The sequence below is a fragment of the Fukomys damarensis genome, unplaced genomic scaffold (assembly GCF_012274545.1).
Source record: "Fukomys damarensis isolate Sample0158 unplaced genomic scaffold, DMR_v1.0_HiC HiC_scaffold_2, whole genome shotgun sequence".
In the NCBI taxonomy this organism is placed as follows: domain Eukaryota; kingdom Metazoa; phylum Chordata; class Mammalia; order Rodentia; family Bathyergidae; genus Fukomys; species Fukomys damarensis.
This window is the reverse complement of record NW_022900914.1, coordinates 11719816-11737919: the sequence shown is the minus strand read 5'-3', so window position 1 is coordinate 11737919 and position 18104 is coordinate 11719816. Positions and strand designations below refer to the sequence as shown.

At 49.3% G+C, this 18104-nt stretch overlaps 1 protein-coding gene across 2 annotated transcripts in view; it reads left to right on the top strand.

Annotated features, from left to right (window-relative positions):
* Positions 1 to 17823, top strand: part of Galnt14 (polypeptide N-acetylgalactosaminyltransferase 14) — a 244636-nt gene extending 226813 nt beyond the window's left edge. For both annotated transcript variants that reach the window (XM_010645360.2, XM_010645351.2), the window contains 5 exons: positions 748 to 840; positions 4837 to 4920; positions 5365 to 5509; positions 15416 to 15535; positions 16685 to 17823. In XM_010645360.2, coding sequence (XP_010643662.1) covers positions 748 to 840; positions 4837 to 4920; positions 5365 to 5509; positions 15416 to 15535; positions 16685 to 16843 — 601 coding nt within the window. In that variant the 3' untranslated portion in view covers positions 16844 to 17823. The remainder of the gene's footprint in view (positions 1 to 747; positions 841 to 4836; positions 4921 to 5364; positions 5510 to 15415; positions 15536 to 16684) is intronic.
* The last annotated feature ends 281 nt before the right edge of the window (positions 17824 to 18104 follow it).

Here is an 18104-nt window from a genome sequence, read left to right as displayed (position 1 = left end):
TTTTTTTTTTTTTTTTCTTTTTTTTTTTTTTTTTTTTTTTTTTTTTTTTTTTTTTGGTACCAGGGATTGAACTCGTGTCCTTGCGCTTGCAAGGCAGGCCACCAAACCGCTGAGCTAAATCCCTGGCCCTCTTGTCCCCTTTTCTGTGACCTTTGGAGTTGAACATAGAGCAAATATCTGATAAAAACACTACAAAGCTGGCAGACGGCTGAAGGACTAACGGGAATGGGTGGATTATTAATTCCTTATACCTGCACCAAGCCACTTGCTTGGCCTGCGGATGAACTGACTTCCCCTGGAGAGCTGGGGCCTTAGCATGGCCCCTGCGACAAAGGGGAGAATCATGGAGCCAAAGCCCAAAGGGCACAGGCTGGGCTGGCCAGGAGCAGCAGGGTCAACACAGGCCCTCACCTTTGTTTTCTGAGTTATTGGCAGCTAACGGATGTACTTGCTTCTCCTGGATCTTTTCTATTTCTCTGAGAGACACAGACGTTCAATTTCTGATCTACACCTTTTAGAGAAAGGTTTGTTGGTACCACTAAATTCCTGTGTCTTGGTTGGGGTAAAGATGCTCTCGGAGACGGGTTTGCTGGGCTGGACTCTGCACCCTGAGAACAGTAATGTTAATGGCTCCATCATGACGGCCCCCACCTGGGGAGCTGCTGCTAATTTTGCCCAATTGTATTTCATCTGGGTACATCAGAGGTCCTCCTAGGCATCCCCTTCCGGACACTCCTTGTCTCCCAGGAACACCAAGCGGACAGCTGAAGTGTGGATGGATGAATACAAGCAATACTACTATGCTGCCCGGCCTTTCGCCCTGGAGAGGCCTTTTGGAAAGTAAGTGTCATGCAGTTAAGGAGGGCAGAGAGACAAGAAGGGCCTGGGCTCTTAGTTGATCTCACAGCCTCGCTGATTTCCCTGAGCCTTCAAGCTCCCTTAGGCCTGGAGTTACGGCTGTTCTTCTTTCCTACTCCTTAGTGCTATGCCTTGTCCTGGTTGTATGGGGACCCTCTGCTTCCTGGGCTGCTGTCTCTTTAGGGGGAGCTGAGCTGGGCCCTGCACAGTTCACCAGTACACCTAGCTCTCTGCAGGAAAGATGTGAGACTGGACCCTCCAGGTCAGAGTTCTTCTCACTTCTCCGTTCCCCCAGCGTAAGCTCCCCTCCTTCCTTGGAGGAGCAGTGTGCATGTACATGTCCTCTCCGGCGGTGTCCAAGCTAATGGGAGAAGAGAAAAAGTCTGTCTAAGGGCTAAATAGCATTGCATGAGGTGTCTAATTAATCTGCCCTCAGATCTGAGATGTGGCCCTAGTTACCCCTGTTTGACAGATACGAAAACCGAGGCTTGTGCCAGTGAAAATATTTGAGCTGGATCACACCACTGTGAGGGAATGGAGGCTCAGGCCACACCTACTTCGTTGCAAAGCTGTGTGACCTTGCGCTTGCCAATTTGGAGCTAATTGGAACAGAGAAAAATGGCCTTCATTGGCTATCATTTGTTTTTCTGGGAGACAACCAATGGCTTTTTGTCCTAATAATGTCACTAGTCACACGAAGGCTGTTGAACAGATGGGTTTTAAACTTCATAAGTCAGGCTCTTTGCTGCACAGGAGGATCAAATCCAGACTGGCCAAAATGACTTGAAGCTGTGAAGTCATAGGCTGACTATGCTGGTCCTCCAGTTCTCTAACTCTTCCCCTCCCAAGCATCAGAACTCTCATCCACATCAGAACTTCTGGTCCACGGGCCACAACCCCCAGACTATTTCTTCATCTGCTTCTCAGCTTGTTTAACCACTTAACAGTCTACCTAAGTGTCACTCAGGCAGGGAGTTTGTGTACCAACTAACTGTCTCAGCATTGCTTGGGCAGGTGTCATTTCAACGAGTTGATTCTTGTATTGAATGAATTTGATGAAATTGTCAGTTTTATATATCCTGTTATACTATTTTATAAATGAAAAATGCAATAATTGGACTGAAAGACAGACCGTAGAAGATCTTGTCCTCAGAACGTCTGTCGTGTTGTCCATCTAGCGATCCCCTCTTAGCTCCCCACAACATTTCCTCAACTCCGAATAATCCTGACTTTGTAACCCCCCCGCCCCGTGCACAGGCTGCTGACCAGTACTGACCATATGCCCTGGCCATCAGTCTCAGCCGGGCCTCGCCTGCCTAGCATTTCCCTTCCAAACCTTCCCCCCGACTCCTGAGTCTGCCCCCTCCTTTCCCTCTTGGCAAATGACACCTGTTTTACAGATGAAATAGACATCGATTTCCCAAGACAAATCAACCCATTAGCCTCACCACATCTGCATCATCCTTCTTGGCCTCTTTTGTCTCTGGGGACAGGTGTGCTTCCGGAGTGGGAGGCCGGCCCTCCTCCACCTGCACTCTGCGTGTTCCATTCATACCTGCTCTCATTCATAAATCAACATCTATCCCGTTCCCGCTGTCTGGATTCATCTCCTGCATCCTAGTGCAGGGCCTCTCCAATTTTAATGTGCTCACAGATCTCTCAAGGATTGTGTTAAGATGCAGACTCTGACTCTAGACAGGTCTACATTTCTAATGAGACCCGAGGTGATACAGTGCTGGTCTGAGGACCCCAACTTATGGAGCAGGGTTCTGGGGGAACATTCCCAAACAGTTCAATAAATGGAACTTTCTGAGGAGCTTCAAAACCCCTCCTGCCTGGGCTTCTCCTGCACAGGGCTGATTGCCTTTCTCAGAGGGTCCTGGGCTGTGGAATTTGTAAAAATCCCTTCCCACCACAGCCGTGGTTCCAGCGTGCAGCTGGGACTTGTCTCCTGGTGCCTCCGCTCTCATCTGTCCTGTGCTACGTCATTTCCATTTTTCAGGAAAGAAAACAAACTCAGAGCCCTCCCTCAGCGTGGCGTTGCTCTTCACCTGCACCCCTGCCAGTTCAGGGCCCAGTTTCATGAAGCAGAGCTCTGTCTTGCGGTCACCCCCATCTCCTGCGGCTACTCCCTGCCGGATGAGCCTGGACTGCTGCACACCCTATTCTCCTAGGCTACCCCGCACACTTCCTCACCCCCGCCAGGGTGTGCTTCCTCAGCCCCAAGTCTCTAGAACACTGCATTCCCTGCTTTTTTTCTGCTGCTAGGCTCCATCTGGCAGCCCCATTTGTGGGCGTGGTTTCTTTCTACCCTCATACACTGGCTTCCCTCTTCTTACTACACATCACAGCTGGCACTGACTGCAACCTCTGCGCTACCCTTACTCAAGGCTGTTTCTAACCAGAAATTCTCCTCTGAGCTCCAGGCCCGTTCATCCAAGTATCAACGCCTCCACCAAGATGTCTCCCAGCCATAAGTCTTAAACTGAATTCACAAAGTTTGCTCCTATATCTGCTCCTTGTTCCATATTCCCCATCTCCATGAACAGTCTTCTCTGCACCCTATTGCCCAAGTCTGGCTGTCACCCCTGTCCCTTCCTGCCTCTGTCCCATCAGTGCTGTGTCATTCACACACTGGTCACTCAGGCCCTTGCTGCACACCCAGCATGGGCTTCACTAAAAACCTGCCTGTCCCGCCTGGAGGAGCCTATTCTGCTGAGGAGGTGTGGTCTGGTCTGATATACATTCTGGTGCGGTCTCAGAGCTCAGGCGGACAGAAGAAGGAGGGGAAGCTGGACAGGAGGCCGGGCTGGTAGTGTTGGCCTCCCCCGATGACAAGGTATGAATGGAGCTTAGGTTGCCCAGGCAGTGCAGGTTGAGAGAAGTAGAGGATTGATTCTGTCCCTCCCCCTAGTGGACACATGATTGGCACCTGGGCTTCCATAGCTTTTCCATCCTTCCTGTCCCCAGCTCTGTCCCATCAAGCCCATCCCCAAATCGACAAAGCACAGACATCAGCATGCCATACCCCCTTTGGAGCCCATCAGTCTCACCCCAGTGCCCTTAAGGTGACATCCAACACCTCAGTGATGCTTTGCGTGCTCCTTTGTGCACTGTCCTGCTCCCATCCCTCCCACCGCCCTCCTGTCATTCACATGCACATCTTCTTTTAGGCCCTGCACCTCCTTCCTCTTTTCCTCTTGGCCTCTTTTCCTGCTCCCCACCCGTAGCAGGGCCCCTACCTCATCCGCTTTCTGGTTTGTCTACGGCAGAGGTGGTGAACCTATGACATTTGTGCCGCAGTGGGCACATTGATTTGTATCAATGAAAGCTCTAAAAGGTTCATGATCACTGGTCTGTGGTATCCACTGCTCCTTCTAGATACCAGCATCACATTACTGCCTTAGCCACTGTAGATGACAGGTAAGGATGCACCCCAAAATCCCCTAAGCCCACCCTGTGCCACATGGGGCTCTGATGCTCATTTCACGGCCCCAGAGCTTTCCGTGGCACCTATGTGGAGTACAATGTGTGACACATAGTAGGTGCTCAGAGACTATCTGCAAAGTAAATACATGCCCAGACACCCTGGCACAAGCCACAGAAGGGAATTCTCTGAGGCTGTGGCAATGGGCAGTGGTGTTTCACCTGCAGAATCCAAAGAGATTGTAGCCAGAGCCCTGGCAGTGAGTTATTAACATGCTGAATGTTCTTGCAGTTTTGTTTTTAATGAAAAGTAAAAGCACCCCCAAATTCCATTTTCAAATAAAAGCACAAGTCCTCGGTGTCATTATTGTACCACCGTGAGATATTGCTAGGTGTTTCCATAGCTCTGTTGGAGCTATAGAAATCTCTGCTTCGTTCATTTCCCCAGCTTCCCCTGAAGACCCGTGGGCACCTGTCATGCCTTGCGCTCCACAGCCTGGGCTGCTGTCGTGGTTCTGCCTCTGATGGCTGATTTGTCTTTGTCACCCCCAGCATTGAGAGCAGACTGAACCTGAGGAGGAATCTGCAGTGCCAGAGTTTTAAGTGGTACCTGGAGAACGTCTACCCAGAGCTCAGGTACCCCTGCCTGCTGGAGCCTCGGCTTGTCCCAGAAAGGGGCCACAGCTGGCTTGGGTGGGTGGGGCACAGCTGGATGAGGGGTTTTAAGTCTGTGGGAGACCAAGAAGACCATTTTGCTTCCCTTAACCCCTAAGCTGGAAGGCGAATTTTTTTCAAATCAGCAGCACAAGGGGCTGAGAGCAGCTAGTTGCGGTATTGCTCAGCTGCTGGTGTTGGTGGCCTGAGTTTTGGCCTGAGAGTGCGGGCTTGCAGACACTGACCCTCCAGCTGTAGTTCCTCAGCATTCCTGGGCTGTCTTACTCCTGGTGGCATCCTCCCCTCCTCTGAGCAATGCTGGTCTTTGTGACAGCCAGCGGGAGGTGGTCCTGCCATTCTCAAAACATGCTCCCAACCTCTCCAGCTGCTAGTGTTCGCGTATCTCTCCTTGTGGTTTTCCTCCAGTGTCCCACAGGATTCCTCTATTCAGAAAGGCAACATCCGGCAGAGGCAGAAGTGCCTGGAGTCTCAAAAGCAGAACAACCAAGAGATCCCAAACCTAAGGCTGAGCCCCTGTGTCAAGCTCAAAGGAGAAGAAGCAAAGTCACAGGTAAAGTCACTGTCTGAGGACACGGTGCCAGAAGAGGGAGGTGGGTAGTTCCTTGTGGGTGGCTGTCATGTCCTACAGGCTGTGTAGCTGCAGTCCTGGGCTCTGCCCACAGATGCCAGTAGCACCAGCCACACACATAAGTCACAGCAATCAAAAATGTCTCCCAACATCCTGAAATGACCCTGGGGAGACACAACTGTCCCAACTAGGACTCACTGTACTAGGTTATGTAAGAGCTTCCAGTTCCTCCGGCCTCCTATTTCCACTGGTCATCTCTTATGTGTAGGCTCTAAACCATTGTTCCCAACCTCAATGCTGCTTTTAATGACTCTCCATTGACCACGATAAAAAATCCACGCTCTTGGGCCTGGCTGGAAAGCAACTCCCAGGCTGGCTGTGGTTGTCTATGACTTTGCCAGGAACCGTCTCTGCTGCACTGGGTGTGGAGAGTGGTCTTCCTGAATCAGACCAGAAAAGGAAACCCAGGTGCTGATTTTGTTTTTTGTTTGTTTGTTTAATGATACAAACAGCTTTTTATTGGAAGGTAGAAGTGTGCATTTGGTGTGCTTTTGCACAGTTAGTTGTGATCTTTACTGTTGGATGCATGCTGATAATTTGTCAAAACTTGGCTCATACTTTGTTAGTTTGAGAGCAACACATGCAGCACTCAGGTCATCTGTCGGTCTGTTTCTTGTATCAGATTTGATATAATTCAAAGCTGAAAACAGCTGCGCACAAGCGTAAGATGATCCAAACAAAGTGAGGAAAGCAATCCCAAATGCTTTCACTGACTGAAAATTACTTGGCAGAGAATTCCCTACTTTAAGGACTGCATTTTCAGATCTACCAAGTACAGGGTCTTTCATCACCCTTTCAGTCTGTATCGTCTCTGTCTTCACAAGTGTGGTGCACAGGTCGTAGAATTTGTTTTTCCAGGTGGAGCTTTCTTTTTATCATCAGTTAAGTTGATGGGTACGGTTTAGATGCACACGATGATCACTTTCATCATGTGGAATTTGTACCTGTACCTGATAGGTCTTGGTTCCTATTTCTCCCATTCCCCTCATCTCCCTTCTACCCCTCTTCCCCTTCTTATTTACAAGAGCCATTGTATCCTTCTTTTCTCATTTTTTCTTTCTTCTTCCTTTTCCTCTCCTCCTTCTATTGTGCCCCTTCCCGTTTGAACGTTTTCTCCTGTTCCACTATATCTAATTATACATTTGGGTGCTTATTTATACTTTCAGCTTCTCATACCAGAGAAACAATATGATATTTGCACATGTGCATCTGACTTATCTCCCTTGAGAGAATGGCCTCTATGTAGTAGGGTACATTCATTTCGCTATAAATATCTCAGGTTTATCCTTCTTTATGGCTGAGTAGTACTGTGTTGTGTAAAAAAGCCCACATTTTCTTTATCCATTCAACGGTTGATGGTATTTGGGTTGTTTCCAATATTTAGCTATTACAAACTGTGCTATTATAAACATGGGTGTGCATAGATCGCTGTGGTATGATGCTTTTAGTTCTTTTGGGAAGATACTGAGAAGGGGGATAGCTAGGTCAAATGGAACCTCTGGTCCTAGTTTTTTGAGGACTCTCCACACTGATTCCCACACTGGTTGCACCAGTCTGCGCTCCCACCAACAGTGGAGAAGGGTTCTTTGTCCGCCACAGCCCTACCAGCACTTTTTTATTGGTTGATTTCCTGGAAATTATCATTCTTTCTGGAGTGAGATGAAATCCCAGTGTTGTTTTAATTTGTGTCTCTTGAATGACCAGTGATGTTGAGCACTTTTTCATAACTTGCTAGAAGAGAGAATAAGTGGACCTCTTGAAGACATAGGTATAGGCAGACTTTATGAACAAAACTCTGATCACACAGGAAATATTACAGTGAATCTACAACAGATCTCAGATTATTAAAAGGCTTCTGTACAGCAAAAAGAAATCACCAACAGAGTAAAAGGACAACTAACAACAGAGTAGGAAAAAAATTTTGCCAACTGTTCCTCAAACAAAAGATTGATATCTAGAATATATAAAGAACTGAAAAAAATGGAACTCCCCAAATATAAAGACCCAATCCAAAAATGGACATCTGAGAGGGATACACACTTCCCAGATGAAGAAGTACAAGGTTTGATTTTGGCTTAGGTGTGGCCACCTGGCTGAGTAAATGAAGCGACTTTTTATAACGTGTGGTCATTCCTGCTCTTGAATCGCGTGGGCTGTGATTATGGGGATCCCAACAGCCCCAATGTTATGTACCCCTTCCCTAGGACAGCAGTTTGCTTGGTCTTTCTTCAGGGAGGCAGAGATTCTTCTGGAACTTGCTGTCTTTGGCTGCTTAGGGAAGTGAGAGGGAAGGGGCCACGGGCTTTGTGGGCTGCAGGCCAGGCCCTGGAGAGACTGCCAGGCTTTCATCTGCTGGAGAAGAATTAGCCCATTCCAGCAGACTTCTGCCATGCGTGGAAGAAGAAGCAGTCGGGGTCCTGGCAGTTAGGTCTACAGGTAAACGGAGTTCTCCAGAAGGCAGTGTTATCTGTGCTCCTCTCTGCCGTGAGAGAATAACTTCGCTTGTGTAGCTACCATGTGAATTCAGGATGCTAGAGGATAATGGCAAGATAGAAGTTTGATCCTAGCCTCCATGCTGCCTGCTGGGGGTGAAAGGTGAGGTCATGCTGGATTAGACACAGCCCCTGTTCTTAGGAGCCCATGGCCCAGCAGCTGGACTGGGGTCCTTTTCCAAATATACCGGTGATGTTCAACCCATGTTAGATTGCAGGAAATCCACACAGTCATTTCCCCTGAAGTCTTCTCCCCATTTGTTCTTGTGTGTGAGAGTCCCGTGCACCCTTGCAGGACTGCCTTATGTTCCCTTTCTCTTCTACTCTGAAGCCTCTCCTACTTCCTCATTAACAACCAGTCCCATCTTTCCGCTTCTCGGCCCGTTCTGCTAATATCAGACATTGGCAGGGTTTTCTCCTCTAAATGCTACTTTGCCCTCCTTTCCTCTGCACATCTACATCCTCACTACTTGTCCTGCCTCTTGGCTGTTCAGAGGGTGTTGCATCTTCCTTCAAACACCTTTACATGGTGTCCATACCAACTTGTCCCTATGCCCACCGTGTCCATCTCTGAGAGGCCATATCAAGGAAGCAGCATAAGAGCTCTATTTATTAGATGTTTCCAGGGCTCTCAGAGGTTATTCAAAGTGTAGTACAGGGGGGTCCCCATGCCCCCTCTCTCCAGCAGCTCTGTCATTTCTGATGCTTGCTGAATCATGGCTAGTTTTAGAGCTCTCTTAGGCAAGTTTAGTTGTAGGAGGAAATGCCTAGCCCTGAGATTCCTCTTCAAGGTTGTTAACAGTAAAACTATTGATCAGCTCCACTTTGACAGGAGGCAGCTGATGTATCAGTGGTAACTGGAGAAACAGATGTAACGAGATACACAAATATATAAGAATTTACAAGATTGGCTTACAATGGCCACCCACAATCTGACGAGGAAGAATGCAGAGGATCTGTCTGCACACTGGAGATGGAAGGATTTAGTAGAAGGTCTGGGGTTCACTGCAGTGTCCTGTGCAAGTCCTTATCAGGAGGTCCGTGAGTCTTCGATGGAAGGCTGAAGGGTCTGCACCAGACACTGAAGTCTGCACTGGAGATGACATCCAAAGTGAAGGCAAAGACTGAAGCTCCTCCAAAGAAACAGAAGCAGATCTGTCCTTTTTCATTTCCCCTTTATTCCATCCAGGTGACAGGCTGCCCTAGGGTGGATCTTCCACATCCCAGGGTGTGGAACTACTGATTGGAACTACCGATTTATTGGAGCTTCTCTTACTCAAGTTCACACAATCGTTCAACCATCACAGCTCGCAGAAGAATCTTCCTTGTGGCCAGTTTTCAAGAGCAACCCCTGTAAACAGTCAATGGTCCTACCCCATGTCAGGGTGTAGGATGAGCAGGTCAGAGAGTCTTCCCCTCCCTGCTAATATGTATAGGAATTGAGGCGAGAGTGGAAAAGGAGGCCTGTACTCCATGGGTTTCACCCCAGGCCACGAGGACAATTGCAGCTTCCCCCTTTTCCTCCTAACCCTGGCTCTGCCCTACACCCAGCATCCCCCGCCTGCATGTCCAAGGATGGTCATGCCCTCCGGTAGTTGCCCTTGGATTGAAAGGTGTGTACTAGGGACACAGTCTACCTTCAGAAGATAAACCCTGGTATGACATCCATGCAGGACTTGAGATCAGGCTGAAGCCATTGGGCGGGGACCCCGAGGCCCCGAATAAAAGGAATTGGGGACCAGGAGCTCCAAGTCCTGCTTCCATCTACCATTCACTTGCCAGACGGATGAGCTCTGGGCACTGGGTACCTTCACTGCTACAAAGAGACTTTTATCCTCCAGGTCTGAGTGTGGCTCACATCCCAGTTGCAGCCCCAGCCCATCCATCCCTCACCCTGTACCACTTCCCTCCCTTCCGTCCCACCTTGGGGACAAAACATTGATTTGAGTGTACATCAAAATTGCCAGCAGCTAATGCCCCGGGGCAGATGCAGGAGAAATAATACATCATGCATTTGAAAGCCTTTCAGACCCTGGAAGTTTCCAGATCAACAAGATTTCTCTGAACTTTACTAGATTCTCTAGAAACAATATTCTCTAGGAAGAGAAGAGTGGGGCCCCAATTTAGTTTCTAGCCCAATTTAAAGAAAGGGGAAAACCTAAACGAAAATGCTTTGTTGTGTCTCCAGCCACCTAGGCTCCCTTTCACCTGGGGGACTCACAGGCAGATGAGGGTGACACCATGTGCACATGGGCACCTCCCAGAGCAGGAAGACTATCCAGAGTCACCTGCCACTTTCCCACCTCTGTACCTGTGGCACTTTCCTTCCCAAGCCTTCTCAGCATGGCTTTGGGAACCACCCCGAAAGTCTCCTAGTCAGCTTCTGAAGGAAAATCCCCAGAGCTGTCTCTCTTCCTCTCTGCTTCTTTACCTTGTGCTGCCAGTGAAGCAGACAATAACCAGGCGATTGCTAAATGGAGAATACCATTCTGGAACGCGGTGTATTGTCCCATTTATTTTGTATAGTGACCCCCCTGCCAGGGGGACTGACAGAGTTTTCATTTTACAGTTGAGGTTCCTGAGGTACAGAATTGAGTAACTTGCCCAAGTTCACAAGGTTATTAAGCCAGGATTCTAACCCCAGCAGTCATCCAGAGCTCAACCCTAGGATGAACACAGAATGTATTAGGTATAGGGTTTTAACCCACATATATGTGTATTTTTACAATATGGGAATAAAGGACAGGATGGGTTGGAAATAGAAAAAAATACCCCAAAAGTGGGTCCAGTGAAGGTCCTAGTTGAAGGAGGTGTGTGAGTATGAGCCTTCTGGGTCCCTCTGCTGCCTCTGGGCAGGGCCCTCCACCAGGCTGGGCTTGAGGTCCGTGTCTGTGAACCAGAAAGAGAGAGAGAGAGACTCAGCACAGCTAGCTGGTGCCCTGGAGTTTTGCCACAGTTGATGCTGATCTCTGCAGCTGATGCTTCAGAGATCCAGGTGTGCTGAGAGGCCCCTGAATGAAAAGTTCCGTAGTATCTGGCCTCGTTCATTCCAAACACCTTTTGTGAAGAGGGCTTCAAGAGCGTGTTCCATAGACCAGTGAGTTGCCTGTGTGACCTCTAAGGTTGGAGGCCAGCCAATGGCGGTGAGTAGTTAGGCACCTCCTCACCAGGGAGGGCTCACGTGCAGTCAGAACCAGAGCTGCTCCTGGTGTTGCCCAGAATAACCATTGACCCTTTGATCTTCGGTCTTCCCCTTCCTAGAATGATACCTTCCTCCCAGGGCTTCAGAGGATGAAATGGACCATGATTGGGGACTCCCTGGAACTTGACCTGACCCTTGAAAGGTTCCCTCTCGGCAGGGTTACATTGGCCCTGTAGTGCAACAAAACCAGCAGTGCTGCCTTGCATTGATTTTTTTTTTCTTTTCAGTTGTTTAATGTTGCTGCACAGAAGAATTTTTGAATGTGGAACTCGTCAGTAAATGGCATGGACTGACATTTCTGTCGCCTCACCAACCCCTCCAGTGGCATGAACATGCTGCTGTACTGGTGGAGCATTTACTTCCGGGCAGGGCCAGGCATCGTCTTTTGTGCAGTGACCCCATGCACGACTGTGTCCTCTTATCACCCCCACTTAACAGATGGAGAGAGTCAGGCTATCAGGTTGTTCGTGATTGATGCCAGGGCAGGCTCTTGTGGTTTGGGGGCAGAAAAGCTCTCCAGTGCTCTAGGCTGATTGTTTCCTGCCTGTTAGAGGAGGGAGCCCCAGGACCAGCCTTTGTGCCTGCTCTCATCCTCACCCCTGCCTGTCTTACTTGATTGCCTCTTAAGAAACTATTTCCCCCTGCTTCTCCACCCAGTGCAATACAGTAAACCCCAAGCTGGGCACTGTGTCCCCCATCCTGACTTTTGCAGTGGTGGTCAAAGGGGTATTTCCAGGAGAGATGTGACCCCCCCCACCCCGCCGTTCCCTGCCTGCGGGTAGTAGTGGCTATCTCCAGAGACATCCTCGAAGCATAGGTGGTCAGTTTTCCTTTTCCAAGGGCCTAGTAAAAGGGCTGGAGGGCCAGGAGTAGACCCTTGTCTCTACAGAGAGCCAAAGCAACACGCACCAGCCTATAGGACCATCTTGCAATTACTTCCCTGTGTGTGCACTTTGGGGATGAGGAAGGCTGGGCCAGGCTTTAATCAGTCTCCCGATAGAGCCACATCAGACCAGACTTTCCTCCTGTCTCCTCCCCACCCTTTCTCCTTCCTCTCCACTCCCAGATGTGAGCAGAAGTCAGCAGCTCTCCTCCTGGAATTGAATGCTTGAAGTTCCAGCGAAGTACCAGCTTGTGGAATGTCCACCAGTGTATGGGCTTCGATCCCTGTCTGTTCACAGGCCCTGTGGGGAGAGCTTCCTCAGACCCCAGCCTGGGTGAGCCACCTACCCGTGTGCATTCTTTTCCAAAAGGCTTTCATGGATTGGAGTCTCAGATGCCAGGACAATCCATGCCCAGCACTTCCAGGCACCTAGGCTATTTAAAAAGAAATGTCAAAATGGGCTTTCAGGTACTCCGTGTTTTAGGTTTTTGTGTTTAATCCATTAATGCTGTTAACACGAAAATAGAATGCCATTATATTGTGGTGGTCATAAATTAATGACAGGATTTATTTTTAAAGTGGCTAATTCATCCTTCGCTATGGGCCATAGTGCAGGTAATGGATGAAAGGTACAAGCCTCATTCCTTTTTCTTCATCACTCACTGTTTGGCCTTCTTTCCAGAGGAGAGCCAAAGTCTGAAGTTGAGGTCCATTGTCCTGTGGGCCTGGACAAACAGTCCCGGCAGCCCTGCCCTTAGACCTGGCTCTTAGGCCCTTCACTGTCCTGCCCACAAGCCGGGAATGTTCTGGGCCCACATGCAGGGACCCCTTCCGGATCACACTCCATATATCTTAGGACCCCACGATCCCCTGCTCCACGATCCAAGCCTGTCTTTGGGGCCTGTGTGGACCTCATGCCTGTGTCCTCTGGGTGAACTGTGTCACTAATACATACTCTGGCAAATTCCCCAGGAGAATGACCTTATTTGACTCTGCAGGCTGGGGAGCAGGCACGGGCTGGCAGCATCACTGTGAGGGTCCCTGTGGCTGGGGCTGGGACTGTGGAGCATGGGCCTCCATTCACACTCTTGCCCTAATACCATAAAAGCTAGGGGAGGACTGCTCCCTGGCCTGTCCACTCCACACTCTGGGGGTACAACCTTTGTTTGCCTTTCAAAGGGATTATCATTAGGAACTGGCTACAGAAACACTCCTGAGTCCAGTTAAGGTGGAACTGATCTGCGGTTTTAATATTTACAACCTTGAGGAATCTCAGGGACAGGTATTATCTCCTGTGACTCGGTTTGTCTAAAAGAGCTCCAGAGTCAGCTGTGATTGAGCCAGCATGAGCAGTGGCAGAGCTGTGGGAACTACCTGGTGTGGGGACCAGTCGTAGGACATGACTTGAATAACCTCTTTAAGCCTGGCTGTCATCACCTGTGAGGTGGGGACAATGGGGTTCAGAGGAAGATTGATCAGTGTAAAGATCTCAGAACAGTCTGGCACATAAAAATGCTGAAAAAGTAGTGTGTGTTATTAACCACATGAAGAGCTTTGAATCACCTCTGTGTGTCTAGACTTCTTTCCCCTTGGCTTGTCTGGGAGGGAAGCAAATGGCGTGTACACAATGATGATGTTCACAAGGCCAAAAAATACTTCTTGGCATTCCCAAGGAATATATTTAATGAGTATTTTGTTATAGAAAATTTCAAATAAAGGTAGATGTGGAAGTAGATGGAATTGTACAAAGAAAGCCCATCTATGTTGCAAAAATCATCAACTCAGAGCCTTGTTCATCCACTCCCCAGAGGGTACGTATTTTCTAGTCTAGGTCATCTCCCAGCACCTGCAGTTTGAAAAGGGAGTGAAACAATCATGCAGCAGGAGCTGACAGGGGCTCCCACTGAATGATGGCCCTATCAAGCGGTGGAGGACAGGGAAAGGTTCTGGGCCAGGAGGGGCAGCAGTCACTGTCCATTAGGTGGACCCAAATGGGGCAAGATAAGCTGTGTGGCCAGGACAGTAGAAGAGCCCAAGCCTGTGGGAGAGAAGGAACAAGGCCGGTCCTAGAAGGACATTAACGATGTTTGGCCGACCATGGAGAGGACCAGGCCCTGGTGGGGTGGGGCGGGGGGGGGCGCAGGCAGGGAAGATGCAAGTGAGCCATGTCCATGTAAGAGACACTCAGTGCTGGAGCAGAGGTGTCTCTTCTTACGGGCTCATTGTTCACTCTTAGGCCAAGAGGAGTAGCCTCAATGGTCTGATCCTGGGCTAAGGGTCAGCAGGGATGTGGTAGAGAGCGGATACAGCCCTTTACAGGGTCCTCTGCAGCTTGTCTTAGGCTCCACCTAAGAGACCATCTCCTTCGCCACAGGATGAAACAAAGGGCAGATGCTGTCCTTGTGTTCAGCCTGAGGAAGACCTCTCCATGGACCACATGTTGACAGCTGTGATGCCAGGGCTTGCTGTCCCCTGACTTGCTTTGGGCCTCACACCACTTGCTCCGTGGTCTTTGGCACTTTGGATGGAATATGTGAGGACCATTCCTGGTGATGACCTCACAGAACACCACCTTACACTGCTAGAATTCTGCTTGTGAACCTGATTCCTCAGCGTCTTCCTGCAGAAGTTCAGGGCCAAATTGTTGACTCTACTGACATATTGGAGTGCGTGTACCTCTTAAGATAATTGGATTTCTCATAACTTTCTTTCCCTCCCAGCCCCTCCTTTGGATCTCTTCTTCCTCCCCTTTGCCCCTCAGTCTGTGTCTTGTCATAGTTCTCATACTCCCAAAATGTTGATTTGAACTCCCTTTAAAGAAGGGGACGGTCTAAAGTCAGCTGGAGGTAGGGGATCAACCTGCGGGGTGGCTGCTGGAGATGGCAAGTATGGAGAACAGGTTCCTCTCAAGACATCATCTCCAGACAGGGTTACTAGATAACTGTATGTTTCAGCTGGTCTCTTGTGCAGGCTCTTACTCAAAACCCAGAATTGCTTGCTTCGAAGGAGCCATCTGTGTAGGCCAGGCCCAGTCCTCATCACAGGGCATAGGAACAGAGACTCCCATGGGAGTCTCTTCTACACTGAGGCCCTTATGTAGCATTTTCCAAGGTGACTTTGTTGATGGTCAGTGACTGTTGGGACTTCTGGCACTTCTTGCAAGCTGTCCTGATTATCACACAGAGGCACAGTAGTGTCCTGTGAGTGGTCGCTTCCTCAATGCTGAGCACCTTCCTGGTCTCTCCCCGCAGGGGTGGGCCTTCACCTACACCCAGCAGATCATCCAGGAGGAGCTGTGCCTGTCAGTTGTCACCTTGTTCCCTGGTGCTCCAGTGGTCCTCGTTCTTTGCAAGAATGGAGATGAGAGACAGGTAAGCAATGGCCAGGTCTGGGGTGTGGCTGCCATGTATAATGTGTCCTGAGTAGGACTGAGTCTCATGGGCAGGATGGAAGAAGAGCTATTGGAAGAGGCAGCATTGGAAAGAAGAAAGTCCCTTCAGTCAGGAGAGGGGGGTGTGCTGCAGAAGGTCTCCATGGGGCCAGCAGCAATGCCATGTTGCCCCCTCTGCTCATCTCAAATGGCAGTCTGTTGACCCAGATGACCTCACCAGGCTGCACATCTGATATTGGCCCTCATTGTTCCATACTTGCCTGGGATCTGAGACAAGGATCTTAGGGCCACAAGAATAAGCAGGATTTGACCCTTTACCTTCAGGACTTTGAGCCCTGATAGAGTGTGCCCCCAAAATTCATAGCATTCTAGATGCACCATATGCCCACTTCCTTAAGCAGCAAGGTGCTGGTTTCTCTTGGTTTCCTGCCCAACACCACTGCGACTATGGCCCACTGGCTGTGTGAGCAATGGAAGGGTTCTGAACCTCTCTGAGCTTCCCTGTTCTCCTCTGTGAAGTGGGCTGGTGATGCTGGCCACACAGGGCAATTAACTGAGACGGTCACTACAAAGCACGGAGCACATTGCCTGGCCCATCATGGTTCCCCAGTACCTGTCCGCCCTCTCTTTTTTTCACACAAGGGGAAATCAGAGAAACAGCGCAGGGGATGCACTGTCCGGCCTGGCCCTCATCCAGACGCTTTGAAGAAGGCCCCCACCACTCCTGCCCTTGTCCCCAGTGCCCTTGCCATTCTCCCCCACCTCTTTGTCACCATGCAGACAAGGCATGGAGCATTTCTTTGGTTGCTCCTGTGACCAACTTGCTTTACATTTCCTGACCTATTGCTTTGCAAGTCATTGCCTCCTAATGAGTTTTCCTAGCAAACATATTGATTTTGCTTTAAAGTATTTTTTAAGCCAATTTTTAAAAGAAGAAAACCAACAATGGTACCAGGCAGCACAATTAGTTACAATTTCATTTATCCATGAGACCAGGAAATCAAGTCTCTGGCTGACTCTAGACTTGTGGTGTCAACCTCTTGATGATGCTGGAAATCTGGATATTTATAAGATCCTTGGCCTTAGCCAGAGAGACCCAGCTCATTCTCTATCTCCTCCGTCTTCTTAGCAATGGAGCAAGACCGGTTCCCGAATTGAGCACATAGCATCTCACCTCTGCCTAGATACAGACATGTTTGGTGACAGCACTGAGGATGGCAAGGAGGTGGTTGTCAACCCATGCGAGTCCTCTCTCATGAGCCAGCACTGGGACATAGTGAGCTCTTGAGGACCCTGGGTGGATCCAGCATGGGCTGGGAAGCCATGCTTCCCTCGACCAGAACAGACTGGAAACCAGGCTATGTACAGCCTGCGACTGTACCAGATGCCCTGGCTGGAGGTGAAGCTGAGTCCCTCAGGACAAGAGCTGCTGTCTCAGGGAGGAGGCAGGAGAAGGTCGCAAGCTGGCAGGGCTCAGCGACAGACTCCATGTGTGCGCCTTGCTGTGAAGATCCGTCCTGGCCCAGTCTTCCCTTGATTGGCACCTGGTGACAGAGATCTGATGGGAAGTGATTGCTGTTCCTTTCTTACAAAAGAGGGACCCACGGAGGCCAGAGTGGGAAGCTTTCCTTGTCACCAGGCCAGGACTAAACTGGAGATGCAGAATGGAAGTGGTTTTCAGAACAAATAAAATTAACCTTAGAAGCTGTCCTTGGATATCTCTCATGCTGCTGCTTCTTGTGTCTGCTCAGGGCCAAGCTGATTTTTCCATTGAATGTGGGCAGGGGTGGGGATGTTTTGTGGCAAGTGGGCAAAGGAGAAGACAGGCAGATGGGAGACCTGTGACCTTATCCTAGGTTGCCAGCTAGCTGTGTGATCCCAAAAGCCCCGTCCTTCCTTTGGTCCTCCATCTCCTGCTGTGTCACACGGGGGGGTGGGACCAGAAGGGTATTTTTTACTGATGATGCAAATGCTGATCAAAGTACATAGTGTGTGTTTAACTTTTTATGACAGTAAAAGACACATTGCCATTCATCTTCTTCAGAACACTCCCCCACCCTTTGAACACAATTGTCTTTCTTACCGTTTCTGAAACAGTTCTGGAAGGCCTCTTTTATGAACGTCTGTAGAAAGATATGATCAAAAATCTAGTGAATGCTATTGCTAAGCATCATTCAGCTGAAGAGCAGATTCATAGAAATATTACCTTTTTGTTTTGTTTTGTTCTGTTTGTTTTTTGAGATAGGGTTTTGCTATGTAGTTCAGGACAGACTTGAATTCACTGTGTAGCCCAGGCTGGCCTTAAACTTGCAGTGATCCTCCTGCCTCAGCCTCCTGAGTGCTGGGATTACAGGCGTGCAGCACTATATCCATAGAAACATTACTATCCTCATCCACCTTATTCGCTGGATCTGTCACTGTGTGACTTCTGGTTCTTCTCCAAAGTCAAAATGACCATGAAAGGTACGTGTTTTACGTCATGCGATAGCCAAAACGGTGCAACTAAAGACACTCACTCCAGAACGGCTTCGGAAAATGGCAAGAGTGAC